The sequence below is a fragment of the Chionomys nivalis genome, chromosome 25, assembly GCF_950005125.1.
Source record: "Chionomys nivalis chromosome 25, mChiNiv1.1, whole genome shotgun sequence".
Classification (NCBI taxonomy): Eukaryota; Metazoa; Chordata; class Mammalia; order Rodentia; family Cricetidae; genus Chionomys; species Chionomys nivalis.
Window position 1 is genome coordinate 10,658,325 of NC_080110.1, and position 18,992 is coordinate 10,677,316.

General features: G+C 45.7%; 1 protein-coding gene across 2 annotated transcripts; it reads right to left on the minus strand.

The window, feature by feature from the left end:
• Positions 1-2,085: 2,085 nt before the first annotated feature.
• Positions 2,086-18,856, minus strand: Nudt4 (nudix hydrolase 4). Of its 2 annotated transcripts, none has more exons than XM_057757690.1 (5): positions 18,376-18,856; positions 7,825-7,935; positions 6,777-6,821; positions 4,947-5,031; positions 2,086-4,711 (listed from the first exon to the last, which is right to left on the minus strand). In XM_057757690.1, exons 1-5 carry the CDS (start codon positions 18,469-18,471, stop codon positions 4,509-4,511), a joined length of 540 nt encoding a protein of 179 aa, XP_057613673.1. In that variant the 5' UTR covers positions 18,472-18,856; the 3' UTR covers positions 2,086-4,508. The 2 variants fall into 2 exon arrangements, with proteins under 2 accessions (XP_057613673.1, XP_057613672.1); XM_057757689.1 differs by having other exon boundaries at positions 4,947-5,034; positions 18,376-18,854.
• Positions 18,857-18,992: the final 136 nt, after the last annotated feature.

An 18,992-nucleotide genomic window follows, 5' to 3' on the forward strand; every position in this document is an offset into this window, starting at 1 on the left:
TTCCATTTTGTTTATAGGACAAAATCTTTTAAAAGATGAGAAAAGATATATAATCTTACAAGTTTAACATAGGCCTTAAGGAACCTGCCATCTTATTGCTGGAATTTAGCCAATGCCATTGGCCTGGAAGGTACTAAAAATGGGGGGAAAGCCAGGTTTAGTGGCTTCCGGCACCAGCATTGAACTCAAATCATCTCCAGCCTCAGGTTACCTGTAGCTTGATTTTGATGTGCAGGCCTGTAGTAATATGAGCTGCAGGGCTGCGTCCCCGGCACCCAGCCGCCCACATGGCTAGCTTATGCCCTGAAATAATTACACGGAAACTGTATTCTTTTAATCACTGCTTGGCCCATTAGCTCTAGCCTCTTATTGGCTAGCTCTTAACATATTGATCTAACCCATTTCTAATATTCTGTGTAGCACCACGAGCTGGCTTACCAGGAAAGATCTTAACCTGCGTCAGTCTGGAGTGGGAGAATCATGGCGACTCACTGACTCGGCTTCTTTCTCCCAGCATTCTGTTCTGTTTACTCCACCCACCTAAGGATTGGCCTATCAAATGGGCCTAGGCAGTTTATTAATTAACCAACGAAAGCAACAGATTAATACAAGACCCATCTCCATCACAGGCCCATCCATTTTGCTGAATATTTGGTAGGACAAAAAATGCTATAAAACTTTGAATTTTAGGAATGTACTTTTGGCTACTAAATTCCTAAGATTTAGGAGCCACTTGTCATGAAGGCTCCTTGTCAAGGAAACAACTATGCGTTAGCAGACGCTTTATTGAAGCAATTGGGAATACCAACCCTATGACTGCAAAAATCCTATTCTTTTGAGGTGGCTTCTTTGCATAGTCCTGGCCATCGAGATTTGCCTGCCTCTTGAGTATTGGGGTCAAAGGTATGCACTACCACGCCTGGTTCAGGATCGTTCTGGAACTCAGTATGTAGACAAGACTGGCCTGACTCAAGGATCCACATCACTTGCCTCTGCTAGAATTAAAGGTGTGTGCCATTGTGCCTGGTTCTACCTCAGAAAATCTGAGACTGCAGGATAATAATGGTTTTGTTCCTACTCAGTTGCTTTCTATTGGTTTTTGTTTTTTGAGACAGGCTGCCATTAGCTTAGGCTAGGTTGGCTTTGTCCCTACCGTCCCATGCTGGATTACCGTCACAGCCTGTCTTTTCACATGGCTCCTGGAGACAGTGTGAGTCCCATGCTTGCTTAGCAAACACATTACTGACTGGGCTATCTCCCTGTAAAGTTTAATTATATGTGTGTAGGTGCCTGATTATATACAGAGGCTACATTAGTCAGCTCCCCCTGGAGCTGGATTTGCAGGCAGTTCTGTGTAGCCCTGACTGTCCTGGAGTGCTAGTCCAGACTGTCCCCTAAACTCAGATTCCCGTGGCTGGAATTAAGGGAGTGCATTACCTGCTAAATCCAGCCCAAACTTTGTTTTTTCAAGACAGGATTTCTCTGTGTAACAGTCTTATTAGCTGTACTAGAACTTGTTCTATAGATCAGGTTGGCCTCAAATTCAAGGGGCCTCACATGCCTCTGCCTTGTGAGTGTTGGGATTAAAGGTGTACGCTGCCACCACCTGGGCCCCCCGAAACTTTAATCTTTGGCCTTTATTAAATCTGATTACTTTTCTAGTTTGATATTTAAATACTATGAAACGAAAAAAGATTGGCAGCACTTTCATGATAGCTCCTTCGAACTCCCTGATCCCAGTCAGTCATAATGAAGCGCACAAGTGCTTGGTATGTGATGGACAGTGGAGGTTTGACTGTAGAGTGACAGGCAGGTTCTCAGAGGTAGGGATGGTTGACTAGATCAATCAGTATTACTCACTTATTAGAGTATGGCTGTGCCGGTTATCTGTGGAGGCCGGAAGACCCTGGAGCTGGAGTTACAGGAGGTTATGGGCCTCTCTTATGTGGGTCTGTTCCTTTGGAAGAGCAGCTAGCACTGTAACCCAAGTCATCTCTAGTCTCCTGGGCAAAGCATGCAGAAAGCTGATTAACTCTGAAAACACTACTTATGCTTAAAAAAAAAAAAATCCACACAGACTATGTTTCCATTTTTATTTGATGTTTCCAAATGTAAAAAAGTCAAGATTCTTACACCAGTGAGAATGAGACCACCTCTAACAAGACCATGCAAAGCGTTTCTTCCTTTTCTGCTTCCTACAATGTGATTGACAAAGAACTTGATGGCACATGCTTGGTGGGAAAATGCCATTTCTTTACAAAGCCCCACACAGGGCAGTTTCTACTTTTCTGCATGTCAATCAAAAACATCTTCTGGTTTTGTTTGTGTTTGTTTTACTTAGGAGGCACATGGAACTGAAAAATTTAGCTGCCCAATTTCATTCAGCTACTTCCCGAATAAGCACAAACAGCAATTTCAGCACTGCACACTGCAGAGGGCTCAGATGGTAGACACCACCTTTAGGAGATCCAACTAATTCTTAAGAGAACTGAATCGCCTTAGTTCTTTTCCTCTACAATCTTGCTGGTCTGGGTTCCAGCAGAGCACTACGGAGCCCTCAGTGACACCGAAAAGTGAAGCTGCATTCTGAAAATTCTTTGCTACTTGCATAGACTAAAGATAGTTGGTTTGCTAAATGGCACTGAAGAAAATCCTGACTCAGGTGACATGGCTTAGTCCAAATGTTTCTGACCAAAGAAATTATACAACAATATTTATAGGCTAACTTTTAAAGAGATGGCTGACATTAATACTGTACATATTTTACATGGCAATACACAGTCCAAGAGTTTATAAAGTAAGTTCATGCACGGTTACCTCTGAGAATATCATGTACATAAACCCCCAAGCACTGGTGATAGTTTGTTAGCTGGAAGCAGTATTCTATACAAAGCAGTCCAGTTTCTCTGTTGTGTTTAGTACATAGAGAAATTGTAGAGATTTGTGAGGGGGGGAGGTCTATTGGCAACTGATAGAAAATGTCAATCTGTGGGTTTTAAAATGTTTCCTTTATAAAAAACAAAAGACCAGAATACACGACTTGTACAGAGAAAAATATAAAAGGTCTGAACGATCATGTGTGACCACACTACATAATTCAGAGTGAATGCTACTGGCTGAGTTTTTCTGCTTTACTCATTTCTTTTTCTGACAGCATTAATTTATAAACTAACGTTTTTATTTAGTTCTGTTGCATTTGTGGCACAAACTCATCTTCAAAACCAGTTTTCCTTACATGGAAGGACCATTTTCAGCAGCGACTACATTTTAAAGGTTTAAAAGTTACACAACAAATGTCTTAATGTACTTCCCTGTTTTATACTTGCCAGTTAGGATATTTACAAAAGGTTAACAATGGCTGCATAAAGAATGATCTTTTCCTCTTCCCCATCACACATCTGTCGAAGGCTTTCCTTTCCCCCTTCCCTTCTGACCTCAGAGGACGTACCGGAGTTTCAGATCAGGTACTCTTTCACAGAATTGAGCAAAGACAAGGTGTCTTGGCTCCTGTGTTCTAGTTCCCCTCAGGTAACTGACGTGACAGACCACTCACCGACACTCATACAACGGGAAATGTACTTTCAAATGTGCTCTCTGTCTTAGGCCTGGAAAGGCTGAACAGGAATGGCCATTTGATTAGCAGCCACCGCTGACTGGGACTGAAAGCTACATTATAATCCTGCGGTACACTCACAGTTTAACTGGAGATGTCACTAAATCTGAAAAATGCATTTTAAGAGCAGTCTCCATTGAGGGAAATGTGGCCGTAATATACATATTCTATGTTAAAAGGATTAGAAAGGGAACTGGCAACTGAGCATACTAAATAAATTTCTATAAATACATTTTCAGGATGAGAGGCACTCAACCACATGCAAGTTGCTGACAGTATTCCCTAAAACGATGAGCTTTCTATATTTTATATTGAATCACTACAAGAGGGGAAATAGTCATAGTAGGTTGACAGTGATATAATACTGTTTGTGAACATTCAATCTTAGAAATAGTGATCTGAAGTACTTTGTCAGAGGTTATAGGACCATACCAAAAAACCAAAAACAGCCCAAATCTGCAGTTTACAAATGGAGATTATGGCCTTCTTAAACATGTTTTGAGGTGGATATATTTCTTTAAATACTGAGAATCTTTCTCAGTTCCCAACACAAAGATCTGGTACTGTAAGAAAAAAGGGGGAGGGGATGTGTGAAAATATATACCCGACAACTTATCTGACAGAAGTGGGCGGGGGAGGGAAGGGCCATTAAAAAAATGAAAACCAAAGTTACAATTAAGGCTCTAAAAGAAATCCCACATGGCTTTGGCATCTTAAAATATTTTTATGCTATTTTGTTGTTTATTTTAAAAGACTTGAAAGCATCTGAAACACATGCAAACTATTGGAATCCCTGCATGGCCAATGCAGAGCGCCCGCAGCAGTCAGATGTGCTAGAAAAGAGGAGCCTCCCTCGGGTCTGTGACATGACACTGTGGGAAGGGCCCCCAGCTCTCTATCTTATACTGGACGGCACCCCAGAGGGCTGTGCAGCACTCACAAACAAGGCATTGCTATCTGGGAGGGAAGGGACCGTGGAATTTCCGTTGGTTGGAGAACACCCCAGCTTTAGTTTCTCCAGATACTCTGCGTGGACAGGCTTATGACACTGAAGAACTTTGATTGCATCTTCTACTTTGAACCACTCTCTCTTCCTTCCTGGAGAACAGTAAAACAGTAGTTACTACAAGGTCAGTTTTAAAAAGCATGCCCTATTAGCACACAGTATTCCCTCACCTCCCCCCAAACAGTGACCTTTGACTTCTTAAATGACATCACATGGCACGGTGTGGTAATTCAGATTCACCTTGCCCTCTCAGAAGAGTAACCAGAAATCAGTTAAGGTGAATTGGAAGGCTGTCAGCAGTGACTAAGCAAAGGAACAGGGGCTTACCTATATTTACAGAGTCTTCCCAGTCTTCCAATATTTCAGTGACTGTCAGAACATAAACATACGTTCTGTGCTTCCGGTCTTGGTTCTGCTTGAATAGAAAAGCAAAGCATTTTAATTCACAGGAGCTGACCACGCATGGATTCAGTGGGAAAATCCAGTCTAGTAAGCTAGGCAGTTGGCATTCAAGATGTTTAAGTGGGGAAAACCTGTTCCCAAAAGTTCTCTCACCTCTACATGGATGCATGTACAATCACGTGTGTGCATATATGCACAACTTTTGTTTAATTAGAAAAACAGTAGGCACTGTAGGTCATGGCTCTAAAGTCAGTACTTGGAGGGCTGAGGCAGGAAGGATTCAGTTCCCAGCCATCTGAGGAAAGAGACAGGAACTGGCTGGGGTGGTGGCGCACACCAGGGGTCAGCCTGCACTAGAGGGAAGGAAGAAACTGGAGCTTCAGCACCGTCAACGGGAAAATCGCTAAAATGGGAAACTTTAATATTTTCACTTAGACATACTCAACTTTATTTTGATAAAACCTTGAGATCTATAATCCCAGCACTCGGGAGGCAAAGGCAGGCGGATCTCTGTGAGTTCGAGACCAGCCTGGTCTACAGAGCTAGTTCCAGGACAGGCTCCAAAGCCACAGGGAAACCCTGTCTCGAAAAACCAAAAAAAAAAAAAAAAAAAAAAAAACCCTGAGATCTAAATGGAATCTAAAAACAAAATCAAAATCCCTCTTCCTATTTTTATGCCTGTGAAGTCTGCATTTCCTACTGCTTTCCACAACTCACTAAGGTCACTGCTGTGGTGGGAAGCAGTTCTAATGCGCTGTGATACTTCCTGACGGGCAGGACATGCTGACTAACGGGCTGTTAAACAGTGTACTGTCTCTTTAACTATTATGACTTTTCTTCAAAAACTGGTACTAGGTTTTTTTTTTAGGTATGTCCACACACAGAAAATTTTGTGTTTCTCAGTTTAGCCAGGAGATGGCACTATGTAACTGTAAAACCAATGTACAGACCAAGAGTACTATCTTAAGAACCACTCTTAAAATGTTTATTGTGTGCAGCAGCACTTCTGCTGTGTGAGGGAACTATTAGTTAGTTATAAGCTTCAGTGAGCTTCCTGGGAATTGAACCCATGTCCTCTAAACCACTGAGCCTCCAGCCACAACCCCATCCTCAGACAGGGTTTCTCTGTGTAGCTAGCCCTGGCTGTCATTGAACTCAGATTTTCCTGTCTCTGCCTCCTGAGTGCTGGGACCAAAGGCATGCAGAATTCAAGGCCGTTTGTATACTGTATTATTCATTAATTACTGTGTTCTGCTGGGTCATTAATTCCAAGTAACACATTTTAATTTCTAAAGACTTAAAAGAAATGTGTATGGTTTCATCAGAAAGACTGAGCTAAGGGAAGTCCCCCTGTTCCTGGCACACCGCATATCTATGTCTGAGAACAGCAGATGAACAGACTTCAGAACGCGGCCCCTCTTCCCCATCGTTCTGAGTAGGATCACTTTCCAGTCCCCTCACTGAAATTCCATTCTGCCGTCAGTTCCTATACGGGAGTCACTCTCTGTCGTGCGGTGTCACACACTAAAGACAGAGCCACGGGGACTGCTGACGATGCTGCCTATTCCTTGGTGCACACTGAATTCAGAGGGCGGTCTTTATGTGTTAGCTTTACTGTATGGGCAGATACAGGTAACCATGGCAACGCCAAGCCCTCACCACTGACTTGCCTACTGATAGTTTGAGGAAACTGATTCAGGCTGCTGTGAGGAAAGACTTAGGAACCGGTAAAGTGGGGGCTATTTTGTAACTCACCTCGAATATTCCCAGGAGTCTGCCTAATTTTCCTTTGACTCCAGCCTATTTAAAAAAAAAAAAGTTGGTAAGTAAAAGACTTATTCATAATAATTACATTGATTATTACAAAACAGCTCAGGTTTTCCCTAGCAAGTTATTGCCTAATCATGAAATTTCTTGGCTGTACTAAGGCCCACTACCTGTGGTTTGCTACAGAAATCCTAATTGCCTGTTTGGTTAGGCTGATTTCCATTTATCCCCTCCTCCCCCAATGACAAGGGTGATAAAAATTTAGACTTTTAACAATTTGGAAAAACCTGTGAATAAAAACAGTCTTTTCTGTAAGAACTAACGGACTCGCCCCTTCTTAGAAACCTGCCTTTCTCCTTCACTAGGGCTCGGGAGCTACAGTTCTCCAGCTGCCACTCGCCAAAGGGTCTCAACTCCTCACCCCGTTTCCACAGCAACCTTGATGCTTCCTGTCAAGACTCTGAAACCTTTCCTATGTATCCCCAAAGTCCAAGAGCATAGGCATGCCCCCCCCACTTACACCTTGTATGGTCTTGCCCACGAGTAAGGCAAGTTCTATCCTTAAGGGAAGGGACAAGCAGGCCACCTGGGATTTTGTGCACGAGGATGGAACCCAGTTTACCAAATTTTAGGACATAAGGAACTCAGAGATCTTCCTGCCTCTGCCTCCCAAGTCCTGGGATTAAAAGTGTGCGCCATGACCACCCGGCAATTAGTTCTAGTTTAAAAATTATGGTACACAGTTGTCTCTATTCAATACAAGAATGATCTAGCTCTCGGGCAAGGCCATTCTGCCATGCATTGATCACTAATCAAACAGCAAGTCTAATCAACAGTTGCATGTTAACATAATTCTAGAAGGTTCACATTGATTTTAGATGCTTACCATGTAAAAACCAAACAGAAACCCCTTAAGCAAAATGTTAACTATAGCAAGACTTATAAACACTGCCAGATAACAACACTTCTACCACCGGCAAGAAGCCAGGGCCCCTCGTGTAAAACCCCTCAGTGTGTAATAGAACACCGCTCTCACCTCTTCATATACTTCCCTCACAGCGGCACCGCCAGGCTCCTCCTCTGGCTCCATCCCTCCTCCTGGGACAATCCACTGGTCTGGGTACCGACTGCTACTCACCAACAGCACCTGCAAGACCCAGGTTACACGTACTAAAGCCCTGAGAAGCGAAGATACAACATTCCAAACACTTTCAAGGCTGCAACTGGATTCTAGACCAATCTACTCTTAAATTTCACTGGATTAAGGGCATACATAACACACACCAACTGACAGCCTATGGGGGGGTAGCACCGACAGTCCCATCATTAAACCACTCTGCACCTATGCACTCATTTATATTGGGGGATGGGTCACTGAGACAGGGTCTCACTGTGTAGCTTTGGCTAGCCTGGAAGGAACCCAGGACGTACACCAGGCTGGCTTAGAGCTCTGGCCCCATGGGATCATTTAATCCACCAGATTTAAGAAGCACAGCGTCTGTTCTGTGGTCATCACAGTTATTTTGGGGGTATGGGGAGGTACAGATGCATGTGGCATGTATTCGTATGCAGAGGCTGGACGGTGAGTGGTGGTCTCATCACTCTCTACATTTTTAAAGACAAGGCTTGAAAAACGGAGCTCACTTTTAGGCTACAAAGGATGGCATCTATTTCCCCTACCCCTAAGGGGTCAAAGGCATGTGCCCCCATACAGCCTTTCACAAGGATGTTGGCATCCACACCCAGCCTTGCCCACTGAGCCACTGCCACAGCCCGACAGGTCAGTTACCCTTGAGCCACACGATCTTTATCCTTCCAACTAACAGGCTGGCCACCCTGCTCCCCCATAAAATAAAGAGTTCTTGAAGACCAGTGCTGAGAGACAGGATCAGGGAAATGCACGAACAGCCACTGGGCAATGCTTAGGCAGAAAGAGGCACCTGAAAATTCAAAGCCATTTGATTAAGCAAGTCGGATAAACATTGTGATCTTATGGTCTCGAACAAGGTTGGCAACGACAGCCCCCGTTTTGAACAGTTCAAGCAAAGAAAAAAAAGGGGGGTTGTTTCTCTCTTTTTTTTATTCTTGATAGGGTCTTGCTGTACAGCCCAGGCTGTACTGGAACTTGGTATGTCGTACAAGCTACCCTTGATACTCCTCTGGCTTTCAATGCTTGCGGTCCTGCCAGCGGGAGTATGTGCTATTCGGATTATTAGAATCCCTCACTGTTGCTGGCTTCTGCAGATCGCCTGGCTTTTTACATCGCTGTCACAGCAGAGTTATTGAAAACAGACCACGTGGGCTGCAAGCCTAAAATAGCTTGTCTTTACAGGAAAGACTTCTGACCAAGAACAGCATTAAGCCCAAAGTCTATCTCTTTAAAACAAAACAAGCCACTCTAGTTGGGCTTTGGTGGGGCACCTTTAATCCTAATACTTGGGAGGCATTAGCAGGTGGATCTCTGTGAGTTCAAGGCCAGCCTGGTGTACAAAGTGAGTTTAAGGACTTAGCTGTAACAGTTTACTAACACTGAAGGAGTACACACCTGTTGTACAAATGGAAAACAGTGACCCATTCAAGTTTTCCTAAGGTGATAACCACCAAATGTTTGTGAAGGTAACAGATGTCCTAACCATCCTCAACAAAATGCTGCAAAATTACTACAGTATGCCAAAGTGTATCTAAACAGGTCTACGGGTTGCAAACAGCACACTGAGAGCTTGTTTGGAGGTGCCTGGGCGAATACGCTAGATGTCCTAGTGGGCTTTCGGCTGCAGCCAAACAACTTGGGGGAGCAAAGGGTTAATCTGGCTTACACTTCCAGATCATAATCGATTGCGGAGAAGTCAGGGCAGAAAGGGAGTTAGACCGCGGAGCCATGCTGGCTGTGTTCACCTCGTTCACACAACCAGGACCACCTGCCCAGGGATGGTGCGACCCACAGCAGCAGGGCCTGCCCTATCCTCAGAGATGATCTCCTACAGACATGGCCTCAGGCCAATCTGCTCTGCAACGACAACAGAGGTCCCAATAAACTAACCAGCACACCAAGGAAGCTCTCTCTGTAACACCCCAAACCCCGAAATTAATTCCCAATGTGGATATTGGCTTTTTTACAGAGACACAAGCAATTTTACTTTCTCCCATTTGCTGGAAAGGCTGCTACTGGCTAACACTCAGAGACGCGGTGCTATGTGAGAAATGATGGTGTGTCTGCAAGCATGAGTGTGCAGGAAAGAGGTAGAGAGAGGGCTTGTGTCTTCTCTTTTTTTCTTTTTCCGAGACAGGGTTTCTTTGTGTAGCCATGGCCTGGCTGTCCTCGAACTCAGAGATCCCCCTGCCTCTGCCTCCCAAGTGCTAGGATTAAAGGCATGCACCACCACCATCACCCGCTCCACCTTTTTAGAGGCAGATCTCTCACTAAGCTTGGTGCCCACGGCTTTGGCTAGACAGGTTAGCAAACTCCTGGGATCTGCCCTGCCTGTTCTTCACCACTGCCACACCCCACAAGAGCTGTATGTCACCATGCCTAGCTTCTCATGTGAGTGCTAAAGACTCAACCTGCCCCGGCTGGAGAGCTTCAGCTGCCCATAGTAATTCAGCTCCTCTAAAGCCCTGTTCTCGTCATACTGGATCTAGGAGAACACTGCTGAGCTGCCCACACCGCTCCTAAGCATGTCACCGACAAAGAGAGGCCAATCCAACAGAACCAACACTGAACCAACAGAACGGCTGGCGAAGCCTTAGAAAAAGCACTTATGGCTGCTTTGAGGGTGGGTGGCAACATGTCCAAGTAAGTTTTAAATTTAATATTTGCAAATAGGGTATAAGTTCACAGTCAAGACACCAAGGAGCCAGAGTTAAACAAATCTAGCAGTATAAGAATACATGGGTCTGAACCTGACACACACATTGATTGGAGAACAGGGACCTGTTAATGATTTTGTTTACATGAAAACACTTGTCTTGCAGGACTAAACATCGAGACTCTGGAGCAGGCAGGCCCTGCTGGCCACTTAGAGCCCCATGCTCTCCTGCCTGCAGAGATAAATCAGCTCACCAAGAACTGCTTCTTCACAGAGTACTGCTAGCTTTATAATTCTGAGAATGGAGACAGGATGGCAGAAAAAAAAAAAAAGACTTATAGGGGAAGAGTCTTTTGTTCAAACTCTATTTTGAGGAGAACGAGGCTGAAAATCCCACTTCAATAACACTGTTACCTAAAGGAGGCTCAGTGAGGCTATTAAAATAATCACGGGCGTTGGCCCTTTGTACCCAGATTGGCAAACGAATCACAGGCTTTAAAGTGCACCCCATAGGACGTATGCATAAGCAACGACCCCTGGTTCTGACCCCCAGTCACAAGCCTCTTATTTCAGCAGGAGTGAGAGATGCTCTGGTACTGCTGGCTGGATAAGATGTGCGCCCCACAATTCTGCGCTAAGCTGGCTGGATAAGATGTGCGCCCCACAATTCTGCGCTAAGTGACTTCCTTGATCATTTTACAATGGGTCGGAACAGTGTGTGCAGCTGGCTAGCCGCTCCAAGGAAGCCATTACTTAGTAAAGGAATTTAAAAGCCATTGGTATTCAGAATGTCGGAGCCCTAAAAAATGAAAGCCAGAGTCAGGTCAATGGGTACCGCATCCCCAATATCCATTCTTTCTCCCTCTTTTTCTTCCCTCCACCACCTTTCAGTTGAAACAGGAGCTCATGTAGATCAGCTGGCCTCACACCATCAGTAACCAAGGATGACCTTGAACTTCAGATCCTCCTGCTTCTGCTTCACAGCGTGTTCCTTTGTGCCCAGCTCTTGAAAAGAGATTTGTTGATGTCCATGTTTGGTGACAGCAGATTTGCAATCTAGTACATTTCTTTTTTTTTTCTTTCTTTCTTTTTTTTTTTTGTTTTTTGAGACAGGGTTTCTCTGTGGCTTTGGAGCCTGTCCTGGAACTAACTCTGTAGACCAGGCTGGTCTCGAACTCACAGAGATCCGCCTGCCTCTGCCTCCCGAGTGCTGGGATTAAAGGTGTGCGCCACCATCGCCCGGCTAGTACATTTCATTAAAAGCGTCTCATCTGCACCTATATGCCCTGGATCTGCCAATTCCACTGCCTCAAACCCAGAGACTTTTGACCTTTCACGCTTTATGGAGACCCGGAGCTGCGTAGATATCAGGGGCCACGTGCAGTGCATCGCTATCGAACAAAATAAAAAAGCCAGCACCTCAACCCTCCATTCCGAGTGCCACATCCTAGATCACAAAGATCCATATCACCTTAGGGGCCCCTCTTCAGACTAGGAGAAAGGTGTAACTTCGCTATCTACACAGAAGCTGCTTTGTCATCCTTCATCTTCAGGCGGGTAGAGGTTCCTGGGACCTCTGTGCACAGTAATAAAAATCAGCACAGCCCTCTAGTTTAAGGGGAAGCACTAGGGAGCAAGGCATGGCTGAGCTTGCTCGGTACAGTGACACTGAACACACTGGATGGACCAATGGAGGACTCTTTCCTCTAAGCATTCACATTCTTGGAGGTGGGAGAAGAAACCATGCAGTTTATGGCTGAAACTAGCAGGAAATGAAAAATCTATATAAAGCCCGGTAACAGCTGGGCGGTGGTAGCTCGCACCTTAATTCCAGCACTCGGGAGGCAGAGACAGGCAGGTCTCTTTGAGTTCAAGGCCAGCCTGGTGGTCTACAGAGCTAGCAGAACAGGCTCCAAAGCTACAGAGAAACCCTGTCTCAAAAAACAAAACATAAATAAATAAAGCCATAACAAGAGACCTACATAAATTTTGGACAAGTGATTTAGTCTAACCCAATAGTTTACCAGCAATCTATTGGTATTCTAAGATGTTAACTTTGATCAAACCATTACCTTCAAATGTATGTCTCCAAAACTGGATCAATTTAAACAAGCAATAATGATGGATACAGAAATACCACATCCAACTATCAGCTTAACTAGGTTAAGAGACGTGACATAAACACAGCAGAGACCTGAAAACCAGTGCGTTCTAAGTGCTCGCCTACTCATCTTGAATATTCCATGAAGTGGAAATGAGGGCACAGCCACATTTAGGAGTGGAAGGAAAGAGGTGATTAAGAGTCCGGTGTGGTGACACAGACTTACGACCCCAGCATTTAGGAGGCAGAGACTAGATCAACAATTTGAGGTCTGACTGGGTGGTGGTGGCAGACACCTTTAATCTCAGCACTGGGGAGGCAGGGGCAAGAGGATCTCTGTGAGTTCAAGGTCAGCCTCGTCTACAAGAGTGAGTTCCAGGATAGCCAAGGCTACAGAGAAACAAAACAAAGTTCAAGCCAGGAGGGGAATGGTGATCCCTGGCTGCAGACCCCCCTATTCTAGAGGGAGGCAAAAGGCCTGCCTAACCTAGAGTTAGCAGAAGGTCATCTTGGGCAATTCGGTGAGTCTTGTCTCAAAAACAAACAGGCAACACAACTCAGAAGTCCGGCCTAGCATTCCTAAGATCTTGAGGTGAAGCCCCAGGGCCGCGCCTGGTGGGAGAACAGCAGTAGAGGTCAACCCCCAGCCTCACTCCCAGAAGCCAGTGCTCTAGCGGGGCCAAATCTGCAGCCCTGGCATTCACTTTGTTGTTGTTTTCTTTTCTTTTCTTTTCCTAAACAGGGTTTATCTGCACAACAGCCCTACTTATCCGGGAACTTGTAGCTCTGTAGACTCCGTCTCTCAAGTGCTGGGATTAAAGGAGTGCACCACCACTACCTGGCTCTGGTATTCTTTTGAGATAAGGTGAACTGTAGCCTGGAGCCCGACGTAGAGGAAGATGGCCAGTGCAGAGATGAAAAGCATGCATGTATGTATACTCATGTTCAACAATAAAAACCATCCAGGAAAGACTGGATAAAATTTAACTCTTAGTATGAACTCTTTAGAAGCAACCCACCTCTCATCTTTCTTTCATTACAAACATGAAAGCCTTCCACAAATCAATCTCCTTTTCAGTTACATGCTAGGCAAGTATCCACCATGGAGCTATATAACCCCCACCTTTAAAACAAACCAAAATACCATGCTTTTTTTCCTCTAACTTGATTAAATCCCATCAAAGGAAAGGGGACCACAGTATTTGAATGTGTGAAAATCTGTAAGACAAGATTTTAAGAATGTTGCTCATAATATTGAACATCTGTTAAAGAATAAAAGAATGGTTGCCTCAAACTATTTTCATGAGAAGTTGTAAACTTTTTTTAGATACAAAACAGTATAAAGTACTTATTGTTATTTTATTCTGATGTTTAAAATTCTCCATGATTTTGACTGCTCCTGATTCTTTTTTTTTTTTTTTTTTTTTTTTTTATTTATTTATTTATTTATTATGTATACAATATTCTGTCTGCGTGTATGTCTGCAGGCCAGAAGAGGGCACCAGACCTCATTACAGATGGTTGTGAGCCACCATGTGGTTGCCGGGAATTGAACTCAGGACCTTTGGAAGAGCAGGTAATGCTCTTAACCTCTGAGCCATCTCTCCAGCCCGACTGCTCCTGATTCTTAAGCAGGTTAATTTATGTTTTGAGGTAAAATGCAATTTACACTTTCTTAAAACAAATGTGGGTTTCTATATTAAGCATATTTTGTGACTACTAATTATTAACAGATTGATTTGTTTAGATATTAAATGCTTTAAGATATTTTACCTTTTCAAAATAAATAAATAAATAAAACCGAGATTGAAGCCAGACACAGGGGCTCATGCCTAGAGTCTCAGAAACTGAGGCTGGATGACTGTCTGGGCTACAGAGGGAGATACTGTCAACAATAAACAAAAAAGAAAAAAAAAACCTCATATTGGGTTAGTGAGATGGTAATCTGCTGACAAATCCGAGGACCCAAGTTCAATCCCCAGGACCCACATAGTAACAGAAAGGAAAGAAGGAAACCCACCGAGTTACCCTGATCTCCACAGCATCCTCTCCTAAAATTGTTAGCACAATTAAATTGTGTGTGTGTAAGCCATTTACCTAGTCACAACAGAGAACACTTTCTTACGATTACATTGCCTTCAGAGAGTGCCGGCTGATCCCAAGCTCACTTCAACACTGAAGGCTCTCTGCAGAAAGACCTATCACAACTAACAGACATCTACTAGCTGAACGTGCCAATTGATAAAAGGAACACTCCTGGAATCACCCTAAGGCAAAACAGATGGAAATGTAAGACTCGGCTCCCTTTGAAGAAATGGCTGGTTTAGTGGCCTACAAGGTCCTATTTTAGGTTTGGGGAGTCAAAGGCACCGATGAGCTTATCTCACTCTGTTTAAAAGAAGGTACCTTGAGTGGGGGGTGCTGTGCGCGCTGGTCAAGTATGCCAATACCTATAGAAAGGGTGACTGCCAGGGATAAATGACAATGATCCTATTTACTCCCTCCCACCCCAACCCCCAGATAGTTTCTCTGTGTAGTATTGGAACTCGCTCTGTAGTCCAGGCTGGTCCCGAACTCACAGAGATCCGCCTGCCTCTGTTTTCCAAGTGCTGGGATCAAAGGCGTGCGCCACCACTGCCCGGCTTGGTCCTGTGTTGCCCACCCCCCCTTAGGCAAGCATTCCACCACTGAGTTAAACCCTCTACCCAAGGCTCTTTAAGTTGTTTTTCGTTTGTTTGTTTTTTCCCTTTGCGTGACAAACCGCCCTTGTAGAATACGTTCCTTACCAGCTAAAACTTCACTTTACATCCACTCTTCAAATATATATGCAAATATGTTCAACGGAATTTATTTATGGTTACCTACTCATAATGCTACTGTAATCTGTCTACACAAGCAGTATGCAAGTTACTTTCTGGATGTTTAAGGGGTCTGTCTGAAGTCACACGGAAGATCATGCTTCTCCGGAGAACTAGCTAGAGAGGCTGCTCAGATGAAACGACAGACCTGAACTAAAAAGCCCTGCTTGTTCTGTGACCTTGGGACAAGTCGCTTGGACAACCTAAATTTGGTGCTTGTTCTTTCTGAGACAGGGTCTCACTATGTAGACCAGGCTGGCTTTTAAGCTTACAGAGAGATGCCCTCTGCTGTGTGCTGGTGTTTAAGGTGTGCACCACTATGCCTGGTTCTACTCCCCCCTCCAAGGGTGTTACTATTTAACCCAGGCTAGTCTCCTAAACGCTGGGATTCCTGGCACATCCCAGCACCATGCCAAGGTCTCTGGCTTCTAACTTCCTGTGCTATGCTACCTCTTAAGGCAGAACAAGAAAACTAAACAGGATGAAGAAAAGGGGGGGCACTTAAAACTACCCCACCCCACAAAAGCAAACGACTCTACTATTAGAAGAACCTGTTCTAGCTGGGCATCAAGGTTCATACCTGTAATCCCAGCACTCAGGGGAGCCAATGGGAGCTCTCTGTAGCCTTTTAGGGTCAAACAGTAATTACTCTTTTTATCTGAAATTACTCTCATCTTTAAAACATATATTTAAATGTCCTAACCAGGACCTACGAGTTCTTAACCCAGTAGAGAAGCATTTCTTACCATCAGCTGGAGAGGTGGGTTCAAGCAGCTTTGAAAGGCTAATAATATCATTCCAGTAGGGAAAGCCCAATCTCTCCTAGCAGTTGCTGTTCTGCTAAGAGTTCATTCTGTAATTATCACACAATAGAAAGAGCCTCTACTATACACAACCACAGAAACACAAACTCCGAAGAGCTAAACCAGATGTCCAAAGTTGGCTGTGTGTTCTGGAGAATTCCAGAGTCTTCCCTCAGAGCAGATCCCCTAAACAAGTTGATTCACTAGGTTTCCGAGCCGGCAGGTTCTAAAGCCAGAGTTTTATAAACTGGATTCTAACATACCCCCCAAGTCTTGATCCTCTCGTCTCATTTTGAAAACAGGCTGTTGCAGTTATTTTACAGCAACTTCAGAGACAGAGGGAGATGCTCAGGATTGAACCCAGGGCTTCTTTCCACATGCCGGGCAAGCTTTACACCACGGAGCTGAATTCTTTTAGCCCAGCTCCCTTGCATCCTGCAGAAGCAATTTCCAAGCAACACACGAACCAACCCATGGACCTGTTTAAGGTCACTTCTGAAGCAGTCGTCAAGAATGCTCTGTCAGACCCAAAATTTATATCATTTTGATTTCTCCCATCTCCAAAACTTCCCCTAGGGGAGACACACAGACTGACAGACACACACACACCACGTGAAAAACTGGGCCTGAATTTTCAACAGCATTTCACGGCACCATTTCAACTTAAAGGCTCTGAAGTTAGCCTCATGATATGGAGCATCTGGTCGCTGAGCAGACGTCCTTTACCAAGACACCGGCTTTTGGAGTAAGAACTGGATCCTGAATTCCGACTCTACCGCCTCCTAGTTGTGTCATTTGGGCAAAGTACTTCTGCTCAAAGCCGTCTTCTCAGCTATAAAACAGGGCTGACCAGCGCTACCTCCAGTGCTAAAAGGATTAAATGTAACCAACATTCCCCGGGCTGTACCTAACACATTGTAAACGCTCAAGCTAAAAATATGGTGGCAGAGCTGCGTACAAGTCAGACGGGACCCTGGGTCTACTCGCTATTCTATGCGTTTATATTTAGTTTGCCTTGCCCTAGCACGGCCCTTCCTTCAAAGGCACCCCCCTCATCCCCTTGGTAAACTACGTTTAACGCTTGTTGACGACTTTCTTTGTGCACTTTCAAAAACGCCCTTGTATTTCTCTCCTAAGTAGAACCACATCAAAGACCTTTCTCTGGAAGTTCCTTCGGGACTCGGGTTTAACACTAACAGGTTTCAAATCAACCTGAAGTGTTTGTTTCTTCAAAAATAAAAGGGGGGGGGCGGCTTAAAGATCACAATTTTCTCAAGCACCCTTGTTAATATAACGAAACTAAGCCACTGAGTGTATGCTATGTCATACTTATCATAACTTCAGGGGCTAGCAACGAGGAAGCCATTAAATTCCGATCTCCAGCTTTACGCCTGGCCTTTTACAGGACACGGTAAGCACAATTCGGAACGGTTTAACTTTTTATCTATCAGTTCATTTTAGGTGTGGCAATGCTACAAGATTTCCTCCAGCTACCAAGTGGCTTAACCTCTCAGATCAAGTTGAAAACAGAGAGTCGTTTTCCAAAATCGAACAAATATAACTGAACAAAAAAATCGCCCTTCCAGCGAACACTCCAAAGCCCGTATCAATCCAATGCGGAGGGGTAAAATTACACACCGCTCCTTCCCAGACGTCAAGCCACACCGCAGAGCAGCCTTGAGAAACCAGAAGAGCGAGAGATCAGCGTGCCGAAAAGGGCAACTTTGCCCGGTCTTTGGCTTATCTTGTCCCTCTTGGCGTCTTTCCACCCCTCTCGCTGGCCATCTTTCTTTCGATTGTCAGAAAAACTTTAAAAGCGGAGGCCGTTTGGTAAAAGGAGGTATATATGTATAACGAAACCAACTGCTTGCGAGCTAATGGACGACTTAAAAGGCAAGCTGGCGAGGCCAGCGGAAGGTCTGCAGCTCCGGGTGAGGGGGCTGCCGGAGACCCCGCAAGCCGGGAGGTGCAGGGGGTGCCGGACCGAGCCCCGCCGCCAGCCTTTGTCCCCGCGCTCACCTCGTCCTCCTGCTCGCTGCGGAAGCACAGGCAGGCCGCCCGCTTCTTAAAGCCCTCGCGGTCGTACGTCCGCGTCTGATTGGGCTTGAACTTCATCCTAGAGCCGGGCTCCTGCTGCCGCAGCTCCGGCCGCCACCGTGAAGACCCGGCCGCCGCCACCCCGCCAGGGAGTCGGGACGCGGAGAGTCGCGGCGCTCGGACGCCGGCGGGACGGGCGGCGGCGCGGACACGGACGGCGAGGCCGGGCGGCCGGCGCGACGCGGGATGGGACGCGGGTCACTGAAGCCGGGGCGCAGCGGTGGAAGCGCCGCCTCTGCTCGGGCGCCCGCCGCTCTCCATGGAGCCCGCCGCCGCCGCCGCTCGCAGCCACTCCCTGCCTGCCGCCGTCGCCGCCGCAGCCGCCGCAGCCGCCGGGGAAAGAGCGCGGCTCCAGACTCGTGCCACGCGGAGACAGTTGGAAGCGGCGGTGCCGAGCGGGCAGCGGTGCCGAGGATGCGCGCCGCCCCCTTCGCCTGCATTTAAGCGGGGCCCCGCGCGCGCGCGCTTGCTTCTCTGCGCGCGCCATCGCGCCTGCGCGCCAGGACCGTTGCTGGGGGGGGGAGGGTAGGGGCGGGGGA